General features: G+C 30.5%; 2 protein-coding genes across 2 annotated transcripts in view; one reads left to right on the top strand and one right to left on the bottom strand.

The window, feature by feature from the left end:
• The window catches only part of LOC136987696 (putative leucine-rich repeat-containing protein DDB_G0290503), a 61686-nt gene extending 54933 nt beyond the window's left edge, over nt 1–6753 (top strand). The window contains exons 17-23 of the mRNA XM_067285454.1: nt 898–1021; nt 1105–1237; nt 1352–1468; nt 5719–5805; nt 5935–6064; nt 6138–6209; nt 6296–6753. Of these exons, the coding sequence (XP_067141555.1) occupies nt 898–1021; nt 1105–1237; nt 1352–1468; nt 5719–5805; nt 5935–6064; nt 6138–6209; nt 6296–6399 (767 nt within the window). The 3' untranslated portion in view covers nt 6400–6753. The remainder of the gene's footprint in view (nt 1–897; nt 1022–1104; nt 1238–1351; nt 1469–5718; nt 5806–5934; nt 6065–6137; nt 6210–6295) is intronic.
• On the bottom strand, nt 6639–23340 carry LOC136987718 (26S proteasome non-ATPase regulatory subunit 10-like). The gene is made up of 6 exons (XM_067285486.1): nt 23201–23340; nt 23021–23119; nt 20637–20783; nt 20287–20456; nt 17929–18010; nt 6639–6827 (listed from the first exon to the last, which is right to left on the bottom strand). Exons 1-6 carry the CDS (start codon nt 23300–23302, stop codon nt 6738–6740), a joined length of 690 nt encoding a protein of 229 aa, XP_067141587.1. The 5' UTR covers nt 23303–23340; the 3' UTR covers nt 6639–6737.
• Between the last annotated feature and the right edge of the window lie 132 nt (nt 23341–23472).

Here is a 23472-nt window from a genome sequence, read left to right as displayed (position 1 = left end):
CGTCCGACTTTCAACTGAAATTTTTTACGGGTAAATTTTAAATAGTAAATGCCGTAAGTATTTATCACGTTCTCGTATCTAATGTTTTGTAAAACATGTAAACTCTATTTTAATGTGTTAATATTGTTATACAAACTCAATCATAATTATTTTGCCTTTATTTGTATTCTTTTCCAGGATAATGAGAATTCCCTAAGTTGATAAATGAACTGAAATTCCAAAGTACAAACTTCACAATGCTTTTAAATATTTATAAGAAAAGTAATATTTTCAAGTTGATTCTATATAAATCAACAGACAGCAAAAGTTAAGATTTTTATTAAACATGTTTTAAATATATGCAAATTTATTCTAATATTTTTAAGTTTAAAGTACGAACTATAAAGTACATTTGTTGACTTGGGAATTTCCCTTATCCTGGAAAAGAGTACAAATAAAGGCCGAATAATTATGATGGAGTTCACAGTATTAACATATTAAAATAGAGTTTACAGGTTTTTACAAAACGTTAGATGTGAGAACATGATAAACTGTTTTAATTAGTAGATGGAGTTAACAAGTACATATTTATTATTGAACATTTAAATACAAACTTATGAAGTTTATTAGAAAAAGAAGTTTCTTGTTTACTTTTCCCACTTTATTTTATTTTTTTGTAGCTTTGATTTCCGGAACTATATGATTAAATTAAGACAGAATTTTTATTAAATAATAGTTGACAGATAATTTTATAATACTCATAATCAAAGCTTTGTTTGAAAGATTATATATTTATTTATAAACTGTTTTTATTTTAAACTATAAAAATTTATACAGAAAATTAATGTTGTTTCATATATAATATTAGATTTCGTAATAACAATAACGTCTGATATTTTGACATTACTTTTTTTTTAGCATTAGAAGCTTTAAAGAAAGCTCATAAGGCTGAACTTCAGAATGAAATTATTAAGTTTAAAGAAAATTATATACAAAAAATGCAATTAAATAACGAAAATAAAAATTCGAGAAAAGAATACGAGTGAGTATTGTTTATATATTGAATGTCTAAGCCAATGAGATTTAGTATAGTAGAAAGCTTAAAACATTTCTTTTTTAATGAAGATATGAATTGGGAGAAATTAGACAAGATATACTTTCCTTATCAGAAAAATATTCTGTGAAATGTCTGGAGAATGCATCATTAGAAGAGAAATTAATTGCTCTCCAGTGCCAACTGCAAGAGTCAAATTTTCAGGTTTGTCGTCATTATTATTAATAAACAATGTTTTCACATTAAATGTACTCTAATTAAATTGTATAAAACTATAATGAAATAATTTTTAAGTAATTTTGTGTTGGGTTTTTTTAGCTCTTTGACTTGATTGCAAGGAATAAGCAGTTGAGAGCCTATTTAGCTTCTGATATTGCACAGAAATTAGACATACTTCAAAATGGTAGTCAACTTGATGAAATGGAAAAACTAAAAGTAAGTGTTTCTTTAATATATTAATAGTTTTTTAATTTGGTAATGAATTAATATAATTAGGTTTTCATTACGTTGAATTTATTTGTAATTGGATTTAGTGTTTTTACTAAAAACTTTGATTAAAGAATGAATGAAATGCTATTTTAGGAAATACACTATGAGTGTAATCAATTTAGTCATTGCTTGTGTACTTACGAATCTTTCATACCGAGTATAGTCGAATAAAATATTTTAATATGAACTTTTGTGCGTTACTTTGCTTCTCTAATTAATAAATGTAGTCGTGCAACTTTATATTTTATCGTGCTAATATAATACGTTTGTTTTGGTATAGTTTGCTTAATTACTGTTAGTAATGATTTTAGTAATTCTTCTCCTCTTCAGCTGTCGTGTGAGTTAGCATTGTTATTTACTTAGATATTTCAATGTTATTTCTTTTAATATTTAATTTTATTGATAATTCTTATGAACTAAAATTCAACATAAATCACGATGAGAAAAAGTGAACAATAAATCATATTGAAGACACTTGAGCTGTCAATTAAAATTGCTGCAGAATAAATATTTGTGTATTGCATTATATCCATTTGATGCATGCATACATATACCTAGTTTATTAATCTTATATTTCACCGAATCTATCAGCATTTAATTTTTATCTACATGCTATTTGTTTACATCTGTTCTAGCAACCGAAACAGAAGTTTTTTTTATTGAAAAATATCAAATTTTATACTATATTTTGTTTATCTAAAATCTATTTCATTGATATCTTCTAGTCGATGAAAGATTTATAATCTCTGAATTATAACTTTATTCAATCTTGCCTTAGTTTATTTTTATTATATATTTGACCGTTTTAAAATATTTAATTTCTTAAATTCGACAGAAAATTTATAATTTTAAGTTTTGACATTTATATGAGTTGCATCTATTTCATTTAGATGTCAGAATTTTGTGGATATTGTTTTCATGTCTAATTTATCTAAAAACAAAATCACGTTTCTAAATAAAATTGTCTTTATTATGAATTATTTTGGAGTAAAAGCCAAACAAATTATACCAGTACGTGTCGTACGAGTCACTTAGATTTTACAAATACACAAGCCATTCACAGCCCGGCAATTGTGCAGTTTAGGGGGTATGGCTGTTTGAAAGGGTTTTTCATAAAAGTAATAGAATCTAGACTAATTTAACTTGAACATTTCCGAGACACGTGTAATTTTTTGGGAATAATCCATATAAACTATGCTATAAACAAAAAATTGTAGGAATACTTAGAGTGCGCGCCGTTCGAAGACACTCTTGCTTAAGCTTGTTTTCGTCGAACGGCGGACGCGTTTCCCGATAAGTTATTCTTTCTGCGAAAAATTCGCTGAACTTTGGAGACATCATTAATAGAAATATAATTTTTATAGCCGTCGAATAATAAATGTTTTTTAGTAGGTCCGCCATTCTTAAACGTTTAAACTCAATGGTTTGTGCAACGTCCACTATTGGTCCAGATTCGACCAATCCTGTCGAGACACGAATCGGCCACGACGATCTGACTCATTGTTTTACCGTGTTATACGAACACAATTGCAATTTTTCTGCTGTGTTATACGAATCCGTGTTATAGGGGGGGTCTACTGTAGCTATGTAAACACAATAGAACTTCTATTTAATGAACTTTTGATTCAGATTCTGCTGTTGAAGTTTTTTTTTCTGTTCTATTCTATGAAACAAAATAAAAGATTTAGTCATACATTTTCATACAAACTCAATCTTTTCACATATTAAATAATATTTCTTGGAAGTTAAATTGTCTATAATAGTAATTAAATCAATAAATGTTTTATTAATTTGGACATTATTGGCTTGATTGCTCTGATTAAACTATATATTAATGTTTTTATATTACAAATATCCTACAACATAGACTGTTAGATTATCTAATTCTAGCAGAAATAATAATAATAGATTTAGATTTTGTCCCAGGAAATTTTTCTAAAAATGGTGAGGCAAATCCTGGGGCAACATAACTTTCGGCAAAAAACTAACAAAAGAGCATGTCGTAAACTTACTTTTCCTAAACCGGAAAAGTTATGCAGTTTGCTACTGGATTTTTTAAATTGGATAAACATTAGCTTGACTCGCAATAACTAGGCAATGGATCCAATTTTTAAAATATCTCTTTAATTACTGCCAATAATTTAAAATTATTACATAATCCAAACAATAATACACAAACACCTAATTACTTGCTGAGCTTGCTGATATCTTTATTTTCAAACGTTTTCAACCTAGTTATTATAGGTCATCAATTAATCTACAATATTTATTTATTTATTTATTTATTTTATGTTTGTTAATTAGTAATGTTTTTAATGTGTTTGTAGTTGGTTTAATTTGTTATTATTTAAACCGTTAAAATTTTTGAAAATTTCGAAACGTTGTAATATCACGAGCATTCGAAGGCTATATATTCGAATGTGAAAATGGAATAAATTTTTTCCTGAGGATGACCTATAATAACTAGGTTGAAAACGTTTGAAAATAAAGATATCAGCAAGCTCAGCAAGTAATTAGGTGTTTGTGTATTATTGTTGGTAAATCTGCTGAGGAAGTAAGGATTATAATCCAAACATTATTTTTGAATATCGCAGAAATGATTAAACAACAAACAATTTTAGATTAATCTATAAATCTAATGATTACAATCTTATAAATTAAATTTAACAATACATTTATCAAAACTTGCTGTGTGTTATGGTATAATTAATGGAACTCAATTAAAAAAACATAATATTCAAAGATATTTTGTATTAACAATTTTTATTTCATATAAGCATGATCATGAATATGACCATTTAATTTGCTTTTTTTCTTCTTGAATTTAGTTAATTTCAAGATATATTACTTGTTAATTTAAGTGAAATGTTTGTAGTCCTAGTCTATTTTCAGTTATAATAATTTTAAACCTAAATATCACATTAACTCAAAATGTAAGATGCATTTTTTTCAGGTTTTGGTATCACTGAAAATAGGGTCTTTTTTTAGACCTCAGTGTAATGTGTCTTAATTAGCAATCTCTGGTATCATGATTCTTGTTTCTGTCGCTAAGTCACTAATTCCATTGTCATTTTAATGATTTTATTTAACCAATATTTATAACAGAAAAGATCTCATTACAGTAGTGTCTTAGGTACTCAACAAAAATCCCATAAAAAGTTGTGCAGTATTTCAAGAAATGTTGCATTTCTGATGCAATTTATCCTCACTGCCATTTAAATCATTTGGTAAAGATGCAAATACTGAATTGTGTTGATTTAGAAGAGTCTAACATGGAAAGTAAAGTTTCTGACTGGTAGTTTGGAAGACAGTGATATATTTACTTTATTTGCAATAATTACCAAATAAATTTTGTCAACATAACTCTAGACAAATAAATAAATTTATTCAGTATCTTTTTTCAAAAAAAAAGTGAGCAGGTAGAAATTAAGGTGCATCTTAGATTTAAAGTAAAATATGGTAATAGGTTTATAATTGTCAACTTCTTGTTTATTAATGGCATCGGGCATATAATTACATATTGTATGAATACACTTACTATACAGTTCGACTATTAGAGCTGCCGCAAACTACGGGAAGCGGGAGCTAGCGTATGCTCGGTCACGCTCCCAAGCCCCGCTTTTTTTTCCCACAAGGCTATGAGCCATTTTTGCTAGGTAACCTATGAGGGCACGAAGCAGCCGCAAGCTACACGTTTGCTTGCGTAATGTAGTCCACGTGATGTGGATTCCATAGATGTTGGACTGGCTATAAAACAAAGATTTTATTATAACCTATACTTGTAATCGGTCAGTTTCGTTCCGAACTTTGAAACAGCATGGGAAAAACATGCCTACTAGTTAGTAAATAGTTAGGCCTAACTAGCCAAAAACTATTTATATATATTTTCAATATTCAATGTAGTAATAGAATTTTATCTATGTATGTAAATTACATGATTATTTCTTTTTCGACATGTGACATGTTCATGTAGTCATCCATCTTCCACATACTCTTGTATCGCTACACTCGCAAAGGAAAAACTGTGCGGGCAAGAAGAAAGGAGTGGAGCCTTTGATGTCATTGGTTGTGCTAGCACACGTTTGCTAGCATTTTGCTCTCGCAAAGCACTAGTTTGCGGCGGCTCTTACGTATAGCTATTACATACACTGTATAATACTGTGAGATTTAATTTACAAGATCTTAAATAATTGCAGAAATTACTTAGTCTTCGAGAGGGGGAATTAACAAAACAACAAGAAGAAATTGCTCAGTTGAAACAAGAACTCCATCTGGCACAAACAGTTAGTATTAATTTCTGCATATTCTTCATTATATAATAATTTAATGATAAAGAAGATCGTCATTTATTGCTGATTATGCTGTTAACTTTACTCCTAAGAAATTTACAGTATATTTGTTTTAATCCTTAGCATGCAGACACTTTAGATAGTCATTGCAAGCAACTTGATAATAGTTTGAAGAGTGAACGAACACAAAGAGAAGAAGAAATAAAATCGTTGCAGTTACAATTAAAAGCTGTGTTGTCTAATTCTTCCTTGGGTAAATATAATCAAATATTTTTCATTTTCATTTGCAATTTTCATTATTTTTTAATGAAAAAATTAATATTTAGTATTCCAAGAAGGTAACGATGCGTGTTCTTCACCGAGCAAACAGTGCAAAATTGCAGTTACCTGTGGAAGAGGTAAATTAAATTCTATGTAGAAAAGCAGATTTGAAATGTAAAAAACTGTAAATGTCCGTTAATGTAGACGTCTATTTTATTTGAAGAGTTGGCGAGGTCGGTGAGCTATCCTTCGCTCCACAGACTGCCGGTGCTGACGGCTCCCCAGACTACGTCCGGCACTCCAACTCAGAACGACGACGACTGGTGAAAGTCCAGCGAACACACACTGCACATTGTAGAAATATAAATTGCCACTCTGTATAGCAAAAGCCAGTAATTTTAACCGTGTACAGAAATATACAAGATTTACACCCAAGCCCCATGGGCTCTACCAAAAAAATCTTGTACAGATCGTCCGACGGGTGTTTCCACGAGAATGCGCGACTCAAAAGATTTGGTTTAGGAACACTGTAGTTTATGTAAATTGTAAGAATATACCAATAACAATTTATAACAAGAACTACTCAAAAGTTTAATTTGCATTCACATGTAACAAACAATATTAATTTTCATTAAACAAATTGTCCATAATAAAAAGAAATTAAACTAACAGTGTAATTTATTTGCTGTTTCTTGTTTTTGTTGAATTAGATTTCTTAGCGTGATTGGTGCCAACTGAAGTGGTGTTTTCTTTTCCTAACCAATGAAAAAATTATATTAATAAATCAAAAAATACAATTGTTAATCTAAGCTTAAAACCTAATGTTTTAGTTACAAGTCAACTTTTTAATCCAAACTTTCCTGTGTAAATATAGTATTAAATTGCAATGCGACATCATTTTTCCAGTTGTTAATTCCAGCAGAAGACTAGTGACACGAATCATGGCATTAATCTACTTTAAATGGGTTGCAGAAAAGATTAAAATAACCCAGTTGTTAGAATATTGATTTCGGCTATGGCTGCTTGCAAAAGTTTAAACAGCATTTACCTTGAGATTAAATGTACAGAACTACAGCTGATGCACTGCTGACTGCTCTGATTCTAATATTAACAAGTCTCTTAAAATTTAATGATTTTCCACAATCGCTACAAACCCTGTTATGGTGTGCATGCATTTTAATGGCAATATTTGTTCAGTTGACAGTCAACTTCAATAGATTAAATTTGTGTATAAATAAATTAATTTATCAGTAGCAGTACAGTTTTAAACTTGTTAAAATTTCATGCCTATACTGATGTGACCCAACAACCAATCTTATCTATAAAAGAAAGTTCAAAATATTTCTAAATTGGTGAACTTTGAAAACAGTTTTAAATAATGTTAAATGGGTTTCAGTAGCAATTTTCTCTAATTTAACCTCTAAAGCAAGTTAATGGGGACAATAAATGATTTAAAGATAAAGTGATGAAAGAACTACATTTTGTTCTGACCCACCTCTTAAAGAATTAGCGATTTGCCAAGATTTATTAATTTATTATTTCACTGACCACTTTAGCCTTTTCTCCAATCTTGAATGTTTGAACTATTTTTCAATTCAATTAATTCCCTTTCATTTCCTAAAATTTATAACATTATATACTTTTGATTAATGAGTGATTCTTTTGTCTTAACAAAATGAGAATTGGTAAACTCGTGGATAAGGAAAATGTTTTTAAATTATAATGGGATGAATTCAATTTTGTACTAAGAAACAACAAAGCATGAGTAGTAAAATCAAAAAACTTTTTTACCCTAAAGGAGTTGCTCATTTGCAGCAAAACTTAATAAGGAATTTCAGAGTTTTCCCTAATGCATGACGAATTCTCATTTGTAAGCAGGGCCAGATAAGGAGGGTCCTGGTGATTTTTCTTAGTGACATTAAATAAACACAGTACACAATTGCTGAACATTAACTAAATCAGTTCTTCATAATCTTGATGTCATGGATTATCATAATCACATAATGAAAGATACATTCTGATCTCAATAAATTTATCCTGAATGGATTCAAACCTGGATCCAGTAACTTTCTGTTTTACTGTGTGTCCATTTGGTTATAATATTCTGTGGGATAACTATTTAACACAAATGTATGGCGTAATTTTCATGTGTACTTTTCATGCATGAACACAGTTGATGTTGATGGACTAATAGGTTTTATTTTTTGAACAAAAGACTCGGTAGGTACTAAGAATAATCTTAAGTTACCAAATTGGGCTTCTTTAGCTTCTGATATTCCAAACATTGAGGACTAGTGAGTGTTATTTACTGTGGTGAAAATCTAATTTGCATGTATTTTTCTGTAGTGTATTAATATGGGATACTTAAAGGTTTTAACACTACTAAAACCTTAAATCATATTTGCTGGTTTAACTTAAAGGTTTTAGTGGTGTTATTTAATAGTCTATAAGCATGAATGTAGGATACCAAATTTAGAAAGGCTTATTTCTGGTATGAAAGAAAGTTACAAAGAATTCTGCAGATGGAAAGTGGCATTTAAAACCAGAAACTTAAAGAGCGATCAACAAGATGCACTTTTCTAGAAGGATCTCTGCAGGAGTAAGAAGTGGCTGGCAGACAACATCACAGTTTTAAAAGCTGATTTGAATAATACTAAAGTTTTATTCTTGACAGCTATGTGCAGGGAATGTTGAACCAATACATTATCGACACGGAATGTGAACTAAACTGTAAAGGGTATATAGACAGGTTACAAGCACAGGTCACCAAATTCACATTTCCCCCTCCCAGAAAATTAAATTTGAATAGGGCAGTGGTATGCACTCCCGATACCCTAGGTCATTTACTTTTGCAAAAATGCATAACCGGGTACCTCGTTAAGGCCAAATCACCCACCAGACATTTAGATGATGAGATACACTATTTACTAACATAGAATATCTGGTGTGTTTTTAAATGTCTAATAGAATTACAGAACATTGGATTAACTAATAATGAACACATCAGTTTTAGATTTTGTATCCTTATATCCATCTATTAAATTAGAGCCTTGCTTCTGTGCCTTACAGTATTTGTTATTCCAGGTAGTTAAAAGCCCTGTACACTACCATCAAATTTTAGAATTAGCTCAAATGCTATGCCACACTTAATTTTGTTATCATATTGAAAACACGAACTTGCAAAAAAAGTACCTATGGGCAGCCCCCTATCAGGTGACCTATGCGAATTAGTGATACGCAACTTAGAACACAATATTCTACCATCATTCCTCCTTCAAATATCGTCAATATATCTCTTACGTGTGATTATCTTGATCACTTGGAGAGCTGAGCCAGATATCAACTACTACATACAATGCATTAATAACAACCCTTATGGCCTTACACTTAACCTAGAACAATTCAGCGACAGACATGCCCACATCCTAAATCTGAATGTCTACCTTAAAAATGGCCAGATCGAAACATATTTACTACGAACCAGGGTAGCAGCCATTATTCATACTGGTGGCCTCAAATGATCTTTATGCATACAAAATAGCAGTGTTTAGAGCCCTTACAAAATGAGCCTTCACACACTGCACAAACATTGTTAGCACAAGGCAGGAATTAAAACATAGAAAAAATAGCGGCAGCACATGGTTATCCTAGAACAGTGGTGCAAGATTTAGCAGAGAACTATATAAAAAGAATGAATGATCACACCACTTCCAATGTTAACAAGGGTGATGATAAGGGTTTGGACCGTACAGGTGTGAGGCCCGGAAATAACCCCCAAAAGCTGACATGACACTGACATCAGCTTGCTGTAGTTTGGCTTCTGTCTCAGACCCATCCTTCACACCAATAAAATCAAAATTTTAGAAGCTCTGGGAATGTATCAATTTTGAGGAGGAGGTGAACATTTTGCATGCATAGTGGTCCTTTTTCGTCGATCCGGACAACATTTATAAAAAAAAAAAAAGAAACTAATTCACTTAAGATTTATAAAAAAATGTTCATTAATTTTTATGTTAACATTAGCATTAAATTTTAAATAAAAATTAACACCTAGAAGTAAATTTTGATATATACTTGTTCTAATGTTTACAGTTCCTATGATTTTTAAAATAATTAAATTTGAACATTTAGTATTCTAATTATATCAAACATTTTTTTGACCTGATGCACATCCTAAGGGGATTGAAAACGTTTGTCATAACGTATTTAAATTAAATAATATTTGCTGGTATAGTTTAAAGGTTTTAGTGGCACACGGTTTAATAGTCTATAACCAGCTTTGGAAAATTCAGAAAAATGGGATACTAAAATTTTATTCTGTTTATTCAAAAACAACACGGTTTAATGAATATTTTAGTCCAAAAAGTGAATGCTTAAAATGTTTTCGGTTAAATTTTTATTATAATGATCAAGTAGTTGCATATCTGGACAGTTAGAGTGGAGAACAAATTTATGCAGCACCTGCTGACATATGACCTTCTTGTACTAAAACATGCTTTACGAGTGATTGAGATATTAGAAATCAGATAACATCAAAAAATTATGATGATTATGGATTATTTCAAAGGTTTTTATAATACTAATTATAAACACCTGAATTTAAGAATGTAATAATTTTAAAATAATTGTTGAATGTCTCATAACCATTTACTTCATAAAGACAGGGTTCCTACTGAAATTTTTGTTTTAAATTCCATAACTCCCTGACCCTCGTGTCCCTTACAGTACAACACATTGACAAAATAGAACAGCATATGACTTACTAAAGAAATAATTTATGAAATTGCTTCTTTGACTTTCTAATTAAGTTACATAATTTTTATAATTGTTGAATAATTAAAATAAAAATAAAATGGTTTATCCTGTTATTAATCTACAACCATAAATAATGGCTTTATTATTTTTTTTCAAAGCCACATAGATTTATTATTCATTAATAAATTCATATACAAAAGTATATATTTATTAAATTTCCTAAACTTTATAAAATACAGTAATACCTCGGTTTTTGTCGATTTTTTTTTCGTGAAAAATTTGTCTCGGTTTTCGTTGGCATGCTCAAGTGACCTTGCTGCTAATTTTGCAAAAACAAAGGGTGACCCACGCGTTTTCCAGCACAGTGTGGTGTTATTTTTCTTTGTGTGAACATTGGCCAATGATTCCGTTCCCCGAACATTGGGAGTTTGGTCGTGGGTTCGCACTTCGCCAGGACAGGCTGGCTGCATGAAGTTTTCTGGGTTTTCTCCATGTCTGTAATGCCTGAATAGGGGCCAGTTACCTTTAAATAGATTTCTCAGAAGGCATTATTCCCCTCGATATGACCATCATAAACGCATATATCTACTATTACATGACAATTACATCACACTTTACCACGGGGCAATAATACCTCGGTTTTCAAACAGATTATCGACGAAAACTGAGGTATCACTGTATTAATAAACTGGAAAAAAATCAAATTGTTTTGTTATACAATCAAAATTATTAAAATAAATTTTTCTCTTTCATTGGTCATTCAGAAACACATAATAATATTTGAAATATGGCAGCTTTCTTGAGACGTGTGTGTGTAACCTTGCTTGCATTGTAATAAGGTAAGAATTGTGACAAGGATTCACATAGCAGCATTTTAAAATAATTATTTATTGATTTTCCTAAGCATTGAGTAAAGAAATAGATTTGTAGATATTTGAAGTATGCTTTTAGTATAAAAATTAATTCTAACCTTTAACGGTGAGTAGATAGGGGGATAGTCACTCACTGGATCTGAAAAGTGATTCTTCTCCAGTGAAGGAACACTTTGGTCATTTAAAGGTGATAAAGTAATATGTGTTATTTTCATTTTTGAGCACAAAATTAAATGTTGTTTCAAACTAATGTATGAGTGAATGACCAAAAAACTAACCTATACCAGTAAATGACCATGGTTCAAAGTTATGTGGCCATTCATTGCTGCACATTAAAATGATTTGAGATGAATAATTAAAAACATTTGAATATATTTTTATTCATATAAATTCAAAATGGCAGATGAAATAAAAAGAAGAAAGCCTACAGACATTTTCAATATAGTGAAGAGAATTTGTATGCAGCTGTAGAAACAGTATGTGAAAATAAAATGAGTGCTAATAAGGCTAGCAAAAAGTTTAACATTCTAAAAGGTAATTTATTTATTAAAGAATTTAATAAATAAATTACATAGAAAGGTATCAATGGAGTGAAAAATGGGTCCTGCAGCTACATTAACTAAAGCTGAGAAAGACAGGTTGGAAAAATGGATGAAGTAAAAGATGCAGTTCAGAAAGTTATGAAAGATATGGAACGAAAGAACCCATTTAATGATTGCCCAGATAAAAATGGCTAAAGCTTCTTCTAAAAAGGCACCCTAATGTAGCAGCAAAGAATACAGAAGTGATATCCAAAGCTCGAGCATCAGTTTCAGAAGAGTTGATAAGGAATTAGTTTCAAGAATTAAATAATTATTTGAGAAAAGAACGTGCAAGTGATATTCTGCAAAATCCTTCCCGTATCTTCAATGCAGATGAAACAGGGATGTTATTTTGTCCAAAAACTGGAAAAGTTCTGGGACGTAAAGCATATAAGAACTTTAATAACAATGTATCACAGTTTTGTGTAATTTTTCTGCAAGTGGCTAGTCAGTGGATCCTATGAATGTTCCCATACGGGAGAATTCCGCGGCATATTGCAGATTCAGTTCCAGATGGCTTTGCCGTAGACAGAAGTGATTCAGGATGGACAATAAGTGCCACATTTTATGAATATGTTGCAAATGTCTTCTACCTCTGGCTTCTGGATAAGAATATCCAGTTTCCTGTATTATTGCTTCTTGATGGACATAAATCCCATACAAATGAAGAACTGTATAATTTTTGTGTTGAGAAAAGAATTCTCCTTTTTTGTTTGTTGCCAAATGCAACTCATATTATCCAGCCTTGTGATGACCACTTAAAAGTCAGTGGAGAAAGGTTGTCAGAAAACACAAGCAACAATCATCAAAATCAGTTTCTGAAACTAACTTTGCAGCTTTATTCTTTGAAGCTTACAAGAAAGCTTTGAAATTGGAAACAATTCAACATGGGTTCGAAACATGTGGCTTGTTTCCTTTTGGTCCAAATAAGATGGATTATGCAAAATGTATTTCTTCTGGGCATAGGTTCATTTTTGGAAAACAATTCCTTGACTTATCAATTAATAATGGAGAACTATATAAATATGCACTGCAAATGATAGAAAATGAGATTCCACTTAATTTGTTATCAGATTTCAAGGAAGCCATTGCATCTGATAACAATCAGATAAAAAATTATTATTACAATATTGCCTAAATTTATCTATGAAACACATTTTTGTATGGATTATCAAACTGATAATTCCTATAACATTGTATATATGATATTTTTGAATTAAAAACTTTTTTAACAATTAATATTTTTATTCAAATTTCTTAATCTGAAATTACATGACTGAATTACATAAAACTGCCAACACATATATGGTATACAATGGTATAAAATTGCATATAGTATCCTAAAACTCTAGTTATTCACTTGCGGTCATTCACTAGCCCTCAGCAGGTCAACTACTAGAGCCATATGGTCATTCACTGGTTATTTTTAAATTTTAAAAACATCATGTCATTAATTTAATCAATATTACAGAAAATTAAAAATTCACTTTTTGAATGAGTAGTGCGAGTTCTTGGTACCAGCAATGACCATTACTTATGTTAAATGTCTGTTTGTTAAGCGATTATATTCAAATCTCCTTATCAAGGTGCTTAATTGGCCATTTACTGGTGCAACTACCCTATTTGCGACTTACTTTGATCCCCTGGCATTTTGCAATGCTCTCCTCCCTATTTGATTTTATATTTCTTCACATAAACAATCAATATTAGTGCAGATTAATTTTAAAAACTATCAGTAATAGTAGTATAAACATTAAACAAAATTTAATGTTCATACAAAAAAATATACAAAGTGATTAAAATTTATAAGGTCTAATTTTGAGTGATTTTAAAATACAATCTTACAATGCAATAGAATAATAAGTCTTGTGTGTAATAAGACTTACTTATTAAATTTAAAATTGTAAAAATTAAAATTAAATTTTGGCTGACTGTATTTACATCAAAATATAAATAAATAAAATATATTAAGGCTACAAAATTGTCTTCATATTCCATTTTATTTATTTATACTTTGATGTAAAAATTAAAATTAACTCATTTGATATGGTTTGCAAAGTTTAAAGAACTGCTTACAAACTTGGTGTTTAGGTATAGTATCAAAAAATAAAAATTGATGAATAGCACTTGTGCATTCTTTACATTTCTATTATACACACCCCACACATTAAATCAATATTTCACCATAATAGTTTTAATATTCTTATTAATAACAGTGTATCTTTATTTAAATTGTAAAAGAATAACTTAATGCAATTTTTGAAAACCTGGAAAAACTACATGTCTAAGTTTAAAATACCCCAATGGCATGCATTAGCCTAGTGTTTCTCAAACTTAACCTTCTGGTAGACCTGTTTAATAATTTTTATAATGTGCCATTTATCTAATTTGCATAGTTTGCTATCAATATATTTGCCTAGACCCATAGGGATCTGTGGACCACACATCATTGAGAAATCTACTATCCAAATTATCTCAACCACCTGGACATGTGAAAATTTCTACTATTCAGCATTACACACTGTGCAAAAATTTTCAGTGTTTTCAGATGATGTCAAATAAAGAAAGCAGTTAAGTATCTCTGAACGGATAAATTTATGGGAAAAGGCAATGCAACATCTGAAAATCTTGCAGGGAGGGATGCCTCCCAAGAAGACTTTCTACAGGAAACAACTCTATTTAGGTGTTAGATTTATGAAGAAAACCTGAAAAATTTCATGCGTCCAGTCCATTGGCGAGATGCTAACCTGCAACCAACTACCAGTGTTTTATCCACTAAGACATTGACGGGGCTAAGCACATAAAGAAGCCACTATTAATTACCACAGACCAAGTCCGAGCTTGTGTTATTTTAAAATTTAAAGTAGTTTCAAAAAAGTATGTTTTAATGAAATTATTTCAATTGTAAATGTGCATAATTTTTCCTTTTAACTTTAAGTTAAATTATTTTAACTAAATAATGTTTTAGAAGTTATACAAAATGACCATAGTGGGAAAATAATTTCAATATGAAAATTTCCTTTTTACAATATTTTTTGTGTTCATTACTTAAAGTTCATCCTTAACTGAAATTTTTGAGCTTTATAAAAATTCATTCTGAGGTCATCGTAATAAATAAATTTAGTATTTTTGGATGTCAAAAACTCATTAATTACTGTCTGTGCTAAAAATAAAAATAACCATATATGGCACTGAATTCAATTTTATTTCTATTAATCAACACATTGCATCAAGTTTATAATTGTATATACTATCCTATGATGAAGAAAACATGTGCTTAAATTAAAGCATTCTTTTAATCTAAAATATTTATTAAAATATTTGAAGACAAAGTCCACCCAAATAAGGACCACCATTTATTAATTTCGTGTTCCAGACTGTACAATCTTGGCGACTGACCTTCCTTTTTACGCTACTAGCCGCCAAAATACTAAAAAGCCCTTTAAAAACACACAAGGTTGGTCGGTTGCCAAGATTGTACAGTCTGGAACATGAAATTAATAAATAGTGGTCCCTATTTGGGTAAACTTTGTCTTCAAATATTTAATCACAATAAAAGCCATAAGACGGAAAAACTACAAACTAAAATATTTATGTTAACTTATCAATTTCGTGTTGCATAGCAAATTGTATAGTAAACTACTTACTTATATGTATGATTTAATTTGAATTTTCCAAACTATGTAATAATAATTATTAATTGGTTCATAAATTGTGGTTTTATTTTGTGTGCACTAATTTTTGGGTCCTGAAAATATTCTGTATGTCTTTTCATAAGTTGCATTGTACCACATTACTTCTTGCTGCCTTGCATAAGGCTACACTTGGTCTACCTTAGTGTGAGAAAAAAAAAAAAATCAACAAGGCAGCCAAGGAAGCAAATTCCCTGACTTTTCCTGATTTTTCCTCACTTTCCAGGTGTGTAGGAACCCTGTATATATTAAATATGAGTGAAAGGAGTTTAAAGTAGAATAATTTGGATTCAAATGATTGGAAATTTTAGACTAAACACTGCATAGGCATCATAAGAATATGATAGGAAAATAAACAAAATTTATTGTTTTTGTAAGGTCTATACAGTCAAACCTGTTTTTATGCGGGGGATAGGGACCGCATTAAAAAAAACGCATTAAAAAAAATCTCACGAAACTTCACGAATGGCTGTAAATAATAGTTTTCGCAACACAATTAAAAAAATAATTTTTTTATGCGGTCAACAGGGACCGCATAAAAAAAGTCTCACATAGAAAATAACTCAAAACCGTACGAAATAGAATTTATTGACAACAGATGTCAGCACTTGACTGCATCGTCTGGTCTATCGTCTGTTTTACATATTTTTGTCCAGGTGGTGTTTTGTTGACTTAAAAAGTAAATTATTTCATTTTTCGCATATTCATGCAATAATATTACTATAATAAGTGCATTTATGCTATAATAAGTTTATTTAGCTATAATAAGTCAACGTAAGACATGACGAATCGCACGAGACTAGTCGCCAACTATACCGCACAAATTAAAAATTCGCATTAAAAAAATCGCACAAATAAAAATCGCACATAAAAGGAGCGCATAAAAACAGGTTTGACTGTATTATCATCATGAAAACAAAGTTAAATTTCTTAAAGTTTATTTATCCAGATTAATTGATTTTGAAAATAATGTAAAAATTTTAAAGAATTATTAATTTAACCTAAAATGGTAATCTTAAATAGAAATGTTGCCAAGTTCCGATTAATCTCAGACCGATTGACATATTTGTGCTTCCTAGTAATATGAGTTAATTATATAACAGTAGAGCAGGAATATATTAATTTGAAAATCATCGCAGTAGAACCTCTATTATCCGAGTTGATGTGGACCAAAATAACTGAAAACTCAGATAAAATGGCCATGGCCATCCAGTTTGGATTAAAAATTATGAAAATAAAACATATATTAAAAATGGTATGATATAAACCTTAGTACATTTAATCATGTACAAAAGCAATAATTTTTACATCATTTATTATATAGCTAATACAATACCATTTAAGAATAAAAATGTGTATTATTGTAATTATATTTTATTGATAATATGAATGATTTATCTCGTATTGAAGTTAAATGATAAAAGAAAGATAACAGAAATCATTCTGTAACACACGTAAACATTTTAAACTTTCTTTTATGAATTACAGTATAAGAAAAGTAGTGTATTCATTTATAGGTTTGCCTGAGATAATAACGGATTCTAATGTACTTCTCTTTCCTAGCAAATAATTTTATAGAGAGAGTGAATATTTCATAAATCAAGAACTTGTAAATAATTAAAACTATTCCAAGTATTTACAAAATTTTTTGCAGATGATCAAATTAAACTTACATAAATGATTATATTTTCATTAAGTTTAATTATTAAATTTCAGAGCAGTAATAATTCTACAGTATATAAAAACCAAAGGTAAATCTACATTTTTGGATGTCTTCTATTGTGACAAACAAAATTCAAATTTTTTCATTTTACTTTCATGCAATGAAAGGGAGAGAAAGATTTTCATTTTTATAAAATAATATATTTGGACTGAATATTAAGGATTCATATTTAAATTATACAGAAAGAAAAAATCAATTATATCTGTAGTATCTATAAGAACATTAAGACTTACCTTATTAATAATGTCTAATGATGCTCCAGCTTCAATTAATAGCAATACACTTTCAACTTGATTATCTTCACAACCCAAATGTCTGAAATTTTAAATTATTATAAAATTTAAAATTTAACTGCTTTGTCATTAGTTTTTGTTTTCAAAAACTTTATAAGCAAAAATATTTAAATAAATTATGGAGACAACTCTCTACTACTCTATCAAAAGAAGTCCAACAACTAGTATTATTTGCACCACGAATTTCATGAAAGTGCCTGATGAACATATTGGATTTACTGTGTTCTTGTTTGTATGAAGAAATAGTGAGAACAGTAGGACTTCCATTTTATAAAGTTTTACATTAGCATTTCTCTTTCCAGTGAATTATTCTGTGAAATGCTGAAAATACATTTTTATATTTAAAAAAATTTCTGTATACTGATAATTTCTTTGTTTTTTAATTAATTCATTTTCATATTGATAACTGTTAAAATGCTAATTCATATCTTTAACAGTTCCATTTCCAGCCAGATATCCCTTAAGGAATGGAGTGAAAACAAAAAAACACCACTTTATCATCATCAAACATTATATTGTGTGAATTTTCCAGTCCAAGTACCTGTCATGAAAATGAAAATGAAAATTTCATATACCTCTAAATGTCCATAAATTAAAGAGTTAAGGTGTAACATGAAACAGTTTTCAAAACTTACATAATTCAGTTTTTAGAATAAATTATAATACAAAAATTTTATTTTGTAATTAAATACTATTAATATAACAACAAAGACAAATGTTCTCATTACTATAGATTATCTACCAGAATTAATTTTCATTAGCATTGCATTCTAAATAACAAAAATCTAAAAAAATTTTGAATCACCTAGCCATAAACTTTAAAACTGAAAAAAATTACAGATTTAAAATTACATTTGGCATCCACTACGAGTAATTTTTTTTGTTTGTCTAGAACTGCTTCATGTAATCAAGCTTGGGCAATTCTGGTGTAATATGAAATGGGTTTACTGAAATTATGTTCATTAGGTCTAAATTTAGTAAATGTTTGTGAACTAAAGATGAACTATAAACAAGAAATTATTTATTGTGATAATGTCACAATACAGGGCTGCAATTTTTAATCATATTTTTAATTTATTTAATTTAAAATATATGCTCCCCACTTCAAATTAGTGTGTCTTGCCCCTGTACATCGTACTTTTCTGTTAGCAATGGAATCGTGCCAGTCATCTATTAACTGCTTTCAAGGGAAAAATTTTGAATTGAAATCATGTGACTTCTGGTTTGTATTAGAAGTTTGTACGGTAATACCTTGGTTTTCATCAATAATCCGTCCGAAAACAATCGGCGAAATCCGAAACTGACGAAAACTGAGGCAATTATTTCCATATGAATCAATGTAAATCCAATTAATTCGTTCTAGACACTCCAAAATACATACCAAAAACACATTTTATAGAGAATTAATATAGCATTAAATACTAAAAGGAAAAAGAAATTAATATAAAAGACTAATCTAAAGGAAAGCAATGGAATTGTTTGGCTAGATGTGTGGGGTAATGTCTTGTCTAGTTGGACATGAGCTTCTAGCCTATATCACCCCGTGGTAAAGTGTGACATAATTGTCATGTAATAGTAGTTGTATGCATTTATGATGGTCATATTGAGGGGAATAATGCCTTCTGGGAGGTCCGTTTAAGGGTAACTGGCCCCTGTTCAGGTGTTACAGATGTGGAGAAAACCCGGAAAACTTGTGGCCAGCCTGCCGTGGCAAAGCGCAAACCCACAACCAAACTCTCAGTGTTTAGGGAACGGAACCATTGGCCAATGGTGGGCAGTCATAGGGTAATGCTCACACAACGAGAAATAACGCCACACTGAGCTGGAAAATGTGTGGGTTGCCCTTTGTTTTCACAAAATTAGCAGCGAGGTCACTTGGGCATGCCGACGAAATCCAAGACAAACTTTTCACCAAAAAAAAAAATCGACAAAAGCCAAGGTATTACTGTATATAGTTAATTGGGGCCTCCTGCCTCTAAGGTTTCCATATCTGGTTTAATCTTTCATCTAACTCTGTTCTTGAGATTAAGGAAAGACAGTGGGAGTTTATAGGTCTACAGTTTTTTCAAATTGCAATCCAAATACTTTGTGCTTTCCTGGAAGCAATTTGTTATACAGAAGTTCAATTGTATATTGTTTACAGAACTTAAATAAATGAAATAAAAAGCACAAGAAGATTGAAAGAATGATAAAATAACCTACAAATAAAAGTGAATACTACTAACTTCAAAAGCTGTTTTTACAATATTGCAAAAAAAAGAAAAAAAAACGAATTCATTTTTAAGTTGTCAGACTTACAATGGTGTGTTTCCTGCACAGTCTTGAGGTTGAAGGTCTAACTTTTTCTGTGAAAGAAATAATCTTACTATTTTAGAATTTCCTTTAGAAGCTGCTCTATGTAATGGTGTACTACCCATGTGATCCCCTATATTAATGTTAGCATTGTATCTTAATAATAATTCTGCAACCTGCCATAAAAATCAAAAATAAAAAAATTAAATAAAAGTGTAAACAAATAAAAAAATTTATGACATTTTAAAAAAAAATTATGATCTTTTTTTCTTTAATTAATTAATTTAAGCATGAATATAGTTTTATAATTTATAGGAATTTAACTGAATAACAACTAAACTTAAAAAAATTTTTACCTCAAATTTATTTTTGGAGGCAGCGTAATGTAAAGCACATTGTCCCATTTGGTTCACAGCATTAACATCGGCACCTTTTTCAATTAGTGCTAAAACAATATCTTCTCTACCAACTGAAGACGCTATTATCAAAGGAGTCCATTTTGACTACAAGAAAATAATTATTAATTTATTTGACATACTTTTTGATAATGTGGCTTAATTATTAGTATAATTATAAATTTTAAAAGCTATTGTTATGTATGTAATACACAGCACTATGGCCAAAGACAAATCAAGTTATGCACTTGTTATCATACCTAATTAGTTTCTTTCATCAATACTATCCAATGGCTAGCATAAAAAAAGTCCTGTAATTTATTACAGAAAAATTTTTAAATCTGATATATCCAACAGCATTTCCAATGTAAGCAAGAAAAATGACCCCAAAATACCCACATCTAGCCACTCTCTTCTCCTTCTGCAGGAAGTCATTTATGAATGATATATAGTAGAATCCCAATTATCTCAGATAACAAAGAATAATACTGTATTCATGACAGTTTTTATGAATTGTAAGAAAAATAGTGTATTCATTTACGGGTTAATTGGATAATGCTAAACCTTGGTTAATTGGGGTTCTACTATATTTTCTCTCTTCTTTAAACTGTTTGATTTTCTCATATAAGTTCTCAAATTACCAGTTTCAGTTATAAACATTACAATATACTCAAGTCCTTAAAGAAATAATTTTTAATTGGATGCACATACGTTGCAACCTTTATAATTACAATATTAAATAAACAGACATCATATTAAATGAAGCTTAAATAAACAGGTTATTATACCAATACTCTTGTTGATGGTGCAAATGACCGAAGACTGCAGGAAATGGATTTAACTTTGTGAAGTATTAAGGCATTAATACTAGTGATGTAACAAATAGTATATTCGGCCTCAACCGAATACCGAATATTTGGCCAAACTATTCGGTTTGATTAATGCATGTACGAAAATTGGCACGCAAACTGCATTATGGCAAAGATCGCGCACCCTGCTCTCTATTGGCACGCTGTCACAACGATTTTTTCTTCCAGTAGGTCTAAATTATTTTAATTAATTAATTAAATTATAATTATTAAAGTTAATATGAGATGGAGCCTAACGTCTACCTCTAGTGCCAAATTGGTTTATAATTTATGTAATAGCCGTAAATAGCCTGATATGATTCGGCAGTTGTTGGTATTTAGATGTAAGTTATAATTTATAAGTTATTTTATTTGCAATCGATCTTTTTAATTCTTTAATTAAGCACTAAAATTTTGTTTTTACTACGTATTTGTAGACTGAATAGTACCCTAAGGATATACTTTAGTGGGGAATACCGGGTAGTAACCAAATATTCGTTACATCACTAATTAATACTTAATGTTAAAATTTCCAAAATTTTGCACCAAATTACCAACCGGGGTCAAAAATACCTGAAAATAGGGTAATTACCAGCACATTGGCAATGTTGATCTCCGAATCAAAAAGATACAGTTGCCAGTAATGTTGCAGATGCGAACGACATTGTCGGGACCTTAACAGAGCTGTAGAGCGTGCCGATGGGAACAAAAAGGTCAAAGAAACCATACCTTTATATGTGACCCTTCATGAGATATAGTCCTCTCAAAATTAGCCTACTTCCAGGACTATGGAGTCACGACATGCATTCTGTCAAGCCTATCACACATTTAATAGGCAGTCCAGTATGGTAGTCAGACATTCTAATAATATTTATTAGTAAACAATGCAAAAAACATGCAACCCTTTGCCAGATATTCACCTCCAAATGAAACCCCACCGGTAGCAGTTCCGGTCACCATCTTTCTTATAGACATTGTGTTTGCAAGCAAGTTATGTAATAGGCATGGCAATAGGCGCTTTAACAAAATGCGTCAACTTCTACCAGCCGAAAACAGTTTTTACCTCGAATCAGTACTAATGCCTATTCTCCACGCTCCTCTGTGTCGGCGAAGGCAAGCGACAGCCAGCCTTAACAGACGCTTGCGTACTTGTGCACTTTGGCACTCGCATCCCCTAAACTGTGAAACACCAAATAGTCAAGCGGGCCATCAAAGCCGGCATCGTCTCTCAGGTTAAACAGTTAAATGCAACAGTCTTAGCGGTGCATGCACCACGACTCCTGATTGCGCCCCAGAAACAGGCAGATTTCAGGGAGCTGTATCTTGCGAAGGGCCACGGGTACAGGTACGGTTCCCTCGACTTTTTGTTCCTACGGACATGCTCTACATCTCCATTAAGATCCTAGCACTCATTCACATCTGCAATTGTGCCAAGAGGGTTAATAACTGTTTTAATTAAATAAGTAATAAATGACGGTGACCGATGACGTAACTCACATCGTCTTTAGCGTCTACTTCAGAACCCATTTGCAAAAGATAATCCACAATATCTTTTCTACCTCCAGAAGAGGCCCAATGAAGAGGAATCCTTCCCGCCTACAAAAGTAAACAAACTTACCATTAATTAACAAAATACCAAAGATAAATACCTTAATACGTTACAAACAAACAATTTACCGAATCCGTAGCTCGAATTAAGTCGTTATTTTCGTCTATTTTAGTCTTTAGCCGACCGGTTTGTCCCTCGTAGGCCAACTTGCAAATTTCCAACTCCGACATTTTGAATTTGATACACGGAAATGACGATGCGACTCACTTCCTCCTCGATTATTTATTTATTTTTATGTATAAAAATTATTGTCGGAAGTGTTAAAAACATTATTAAAACATTATAATTATATTTATTATTATAATGTTTTAATACAAAATTAATATTATATAACTTGTGG

This window comes from Centruroides vittatus, unplaced genomic scaffold (genome assembly GCF_030686945.1).
Source record: "Centruroides vittatus isolate TY-2023 unplaced genomic scaffold, ASM3068694v2 scaffold_2569, whole genome shotgun sequence".
Taxonomy (NCBI): domain Eukaryota; kingdom Metazoa; phylum Arthropoda; class Arachnida; order Scorpiones; family Buthidae; genus Centruroides; species Centruroides vittatus.
Note: the sequence above shows the minus strand (reverse complement) of the source record. Positions and strands in the feature narration are given on the sequence as shown.

What these genes read in the sequence shown, in the direction of transcription:
- LOC136987718 (XM_067285486.1), bottom strand. Translation starts at nt 23,302, where the DNA reads ATGTCGGAGTTGGAAATTTGCAAGTTGGCCTACGAGGGACAAACCGGT. An exon ending in AAGTAGACGCTAAAGACGAT is followed by an intron (nt 20,784 to 23,020) that starts GTGAGTTACGTC and finishes ATTTTCTTGTAG; the next exon opens with TCAAAATGGACTCCTTTGAT. An exon ending in TGTGCAGGAAACACACCATT is followed by an intron (nt 18,011 to 20,286) that starts GTAAGTCTGACA and finishes TTAAAATTTCAG; the next exon opens with ACATTTGGGTTGTGAAGATA.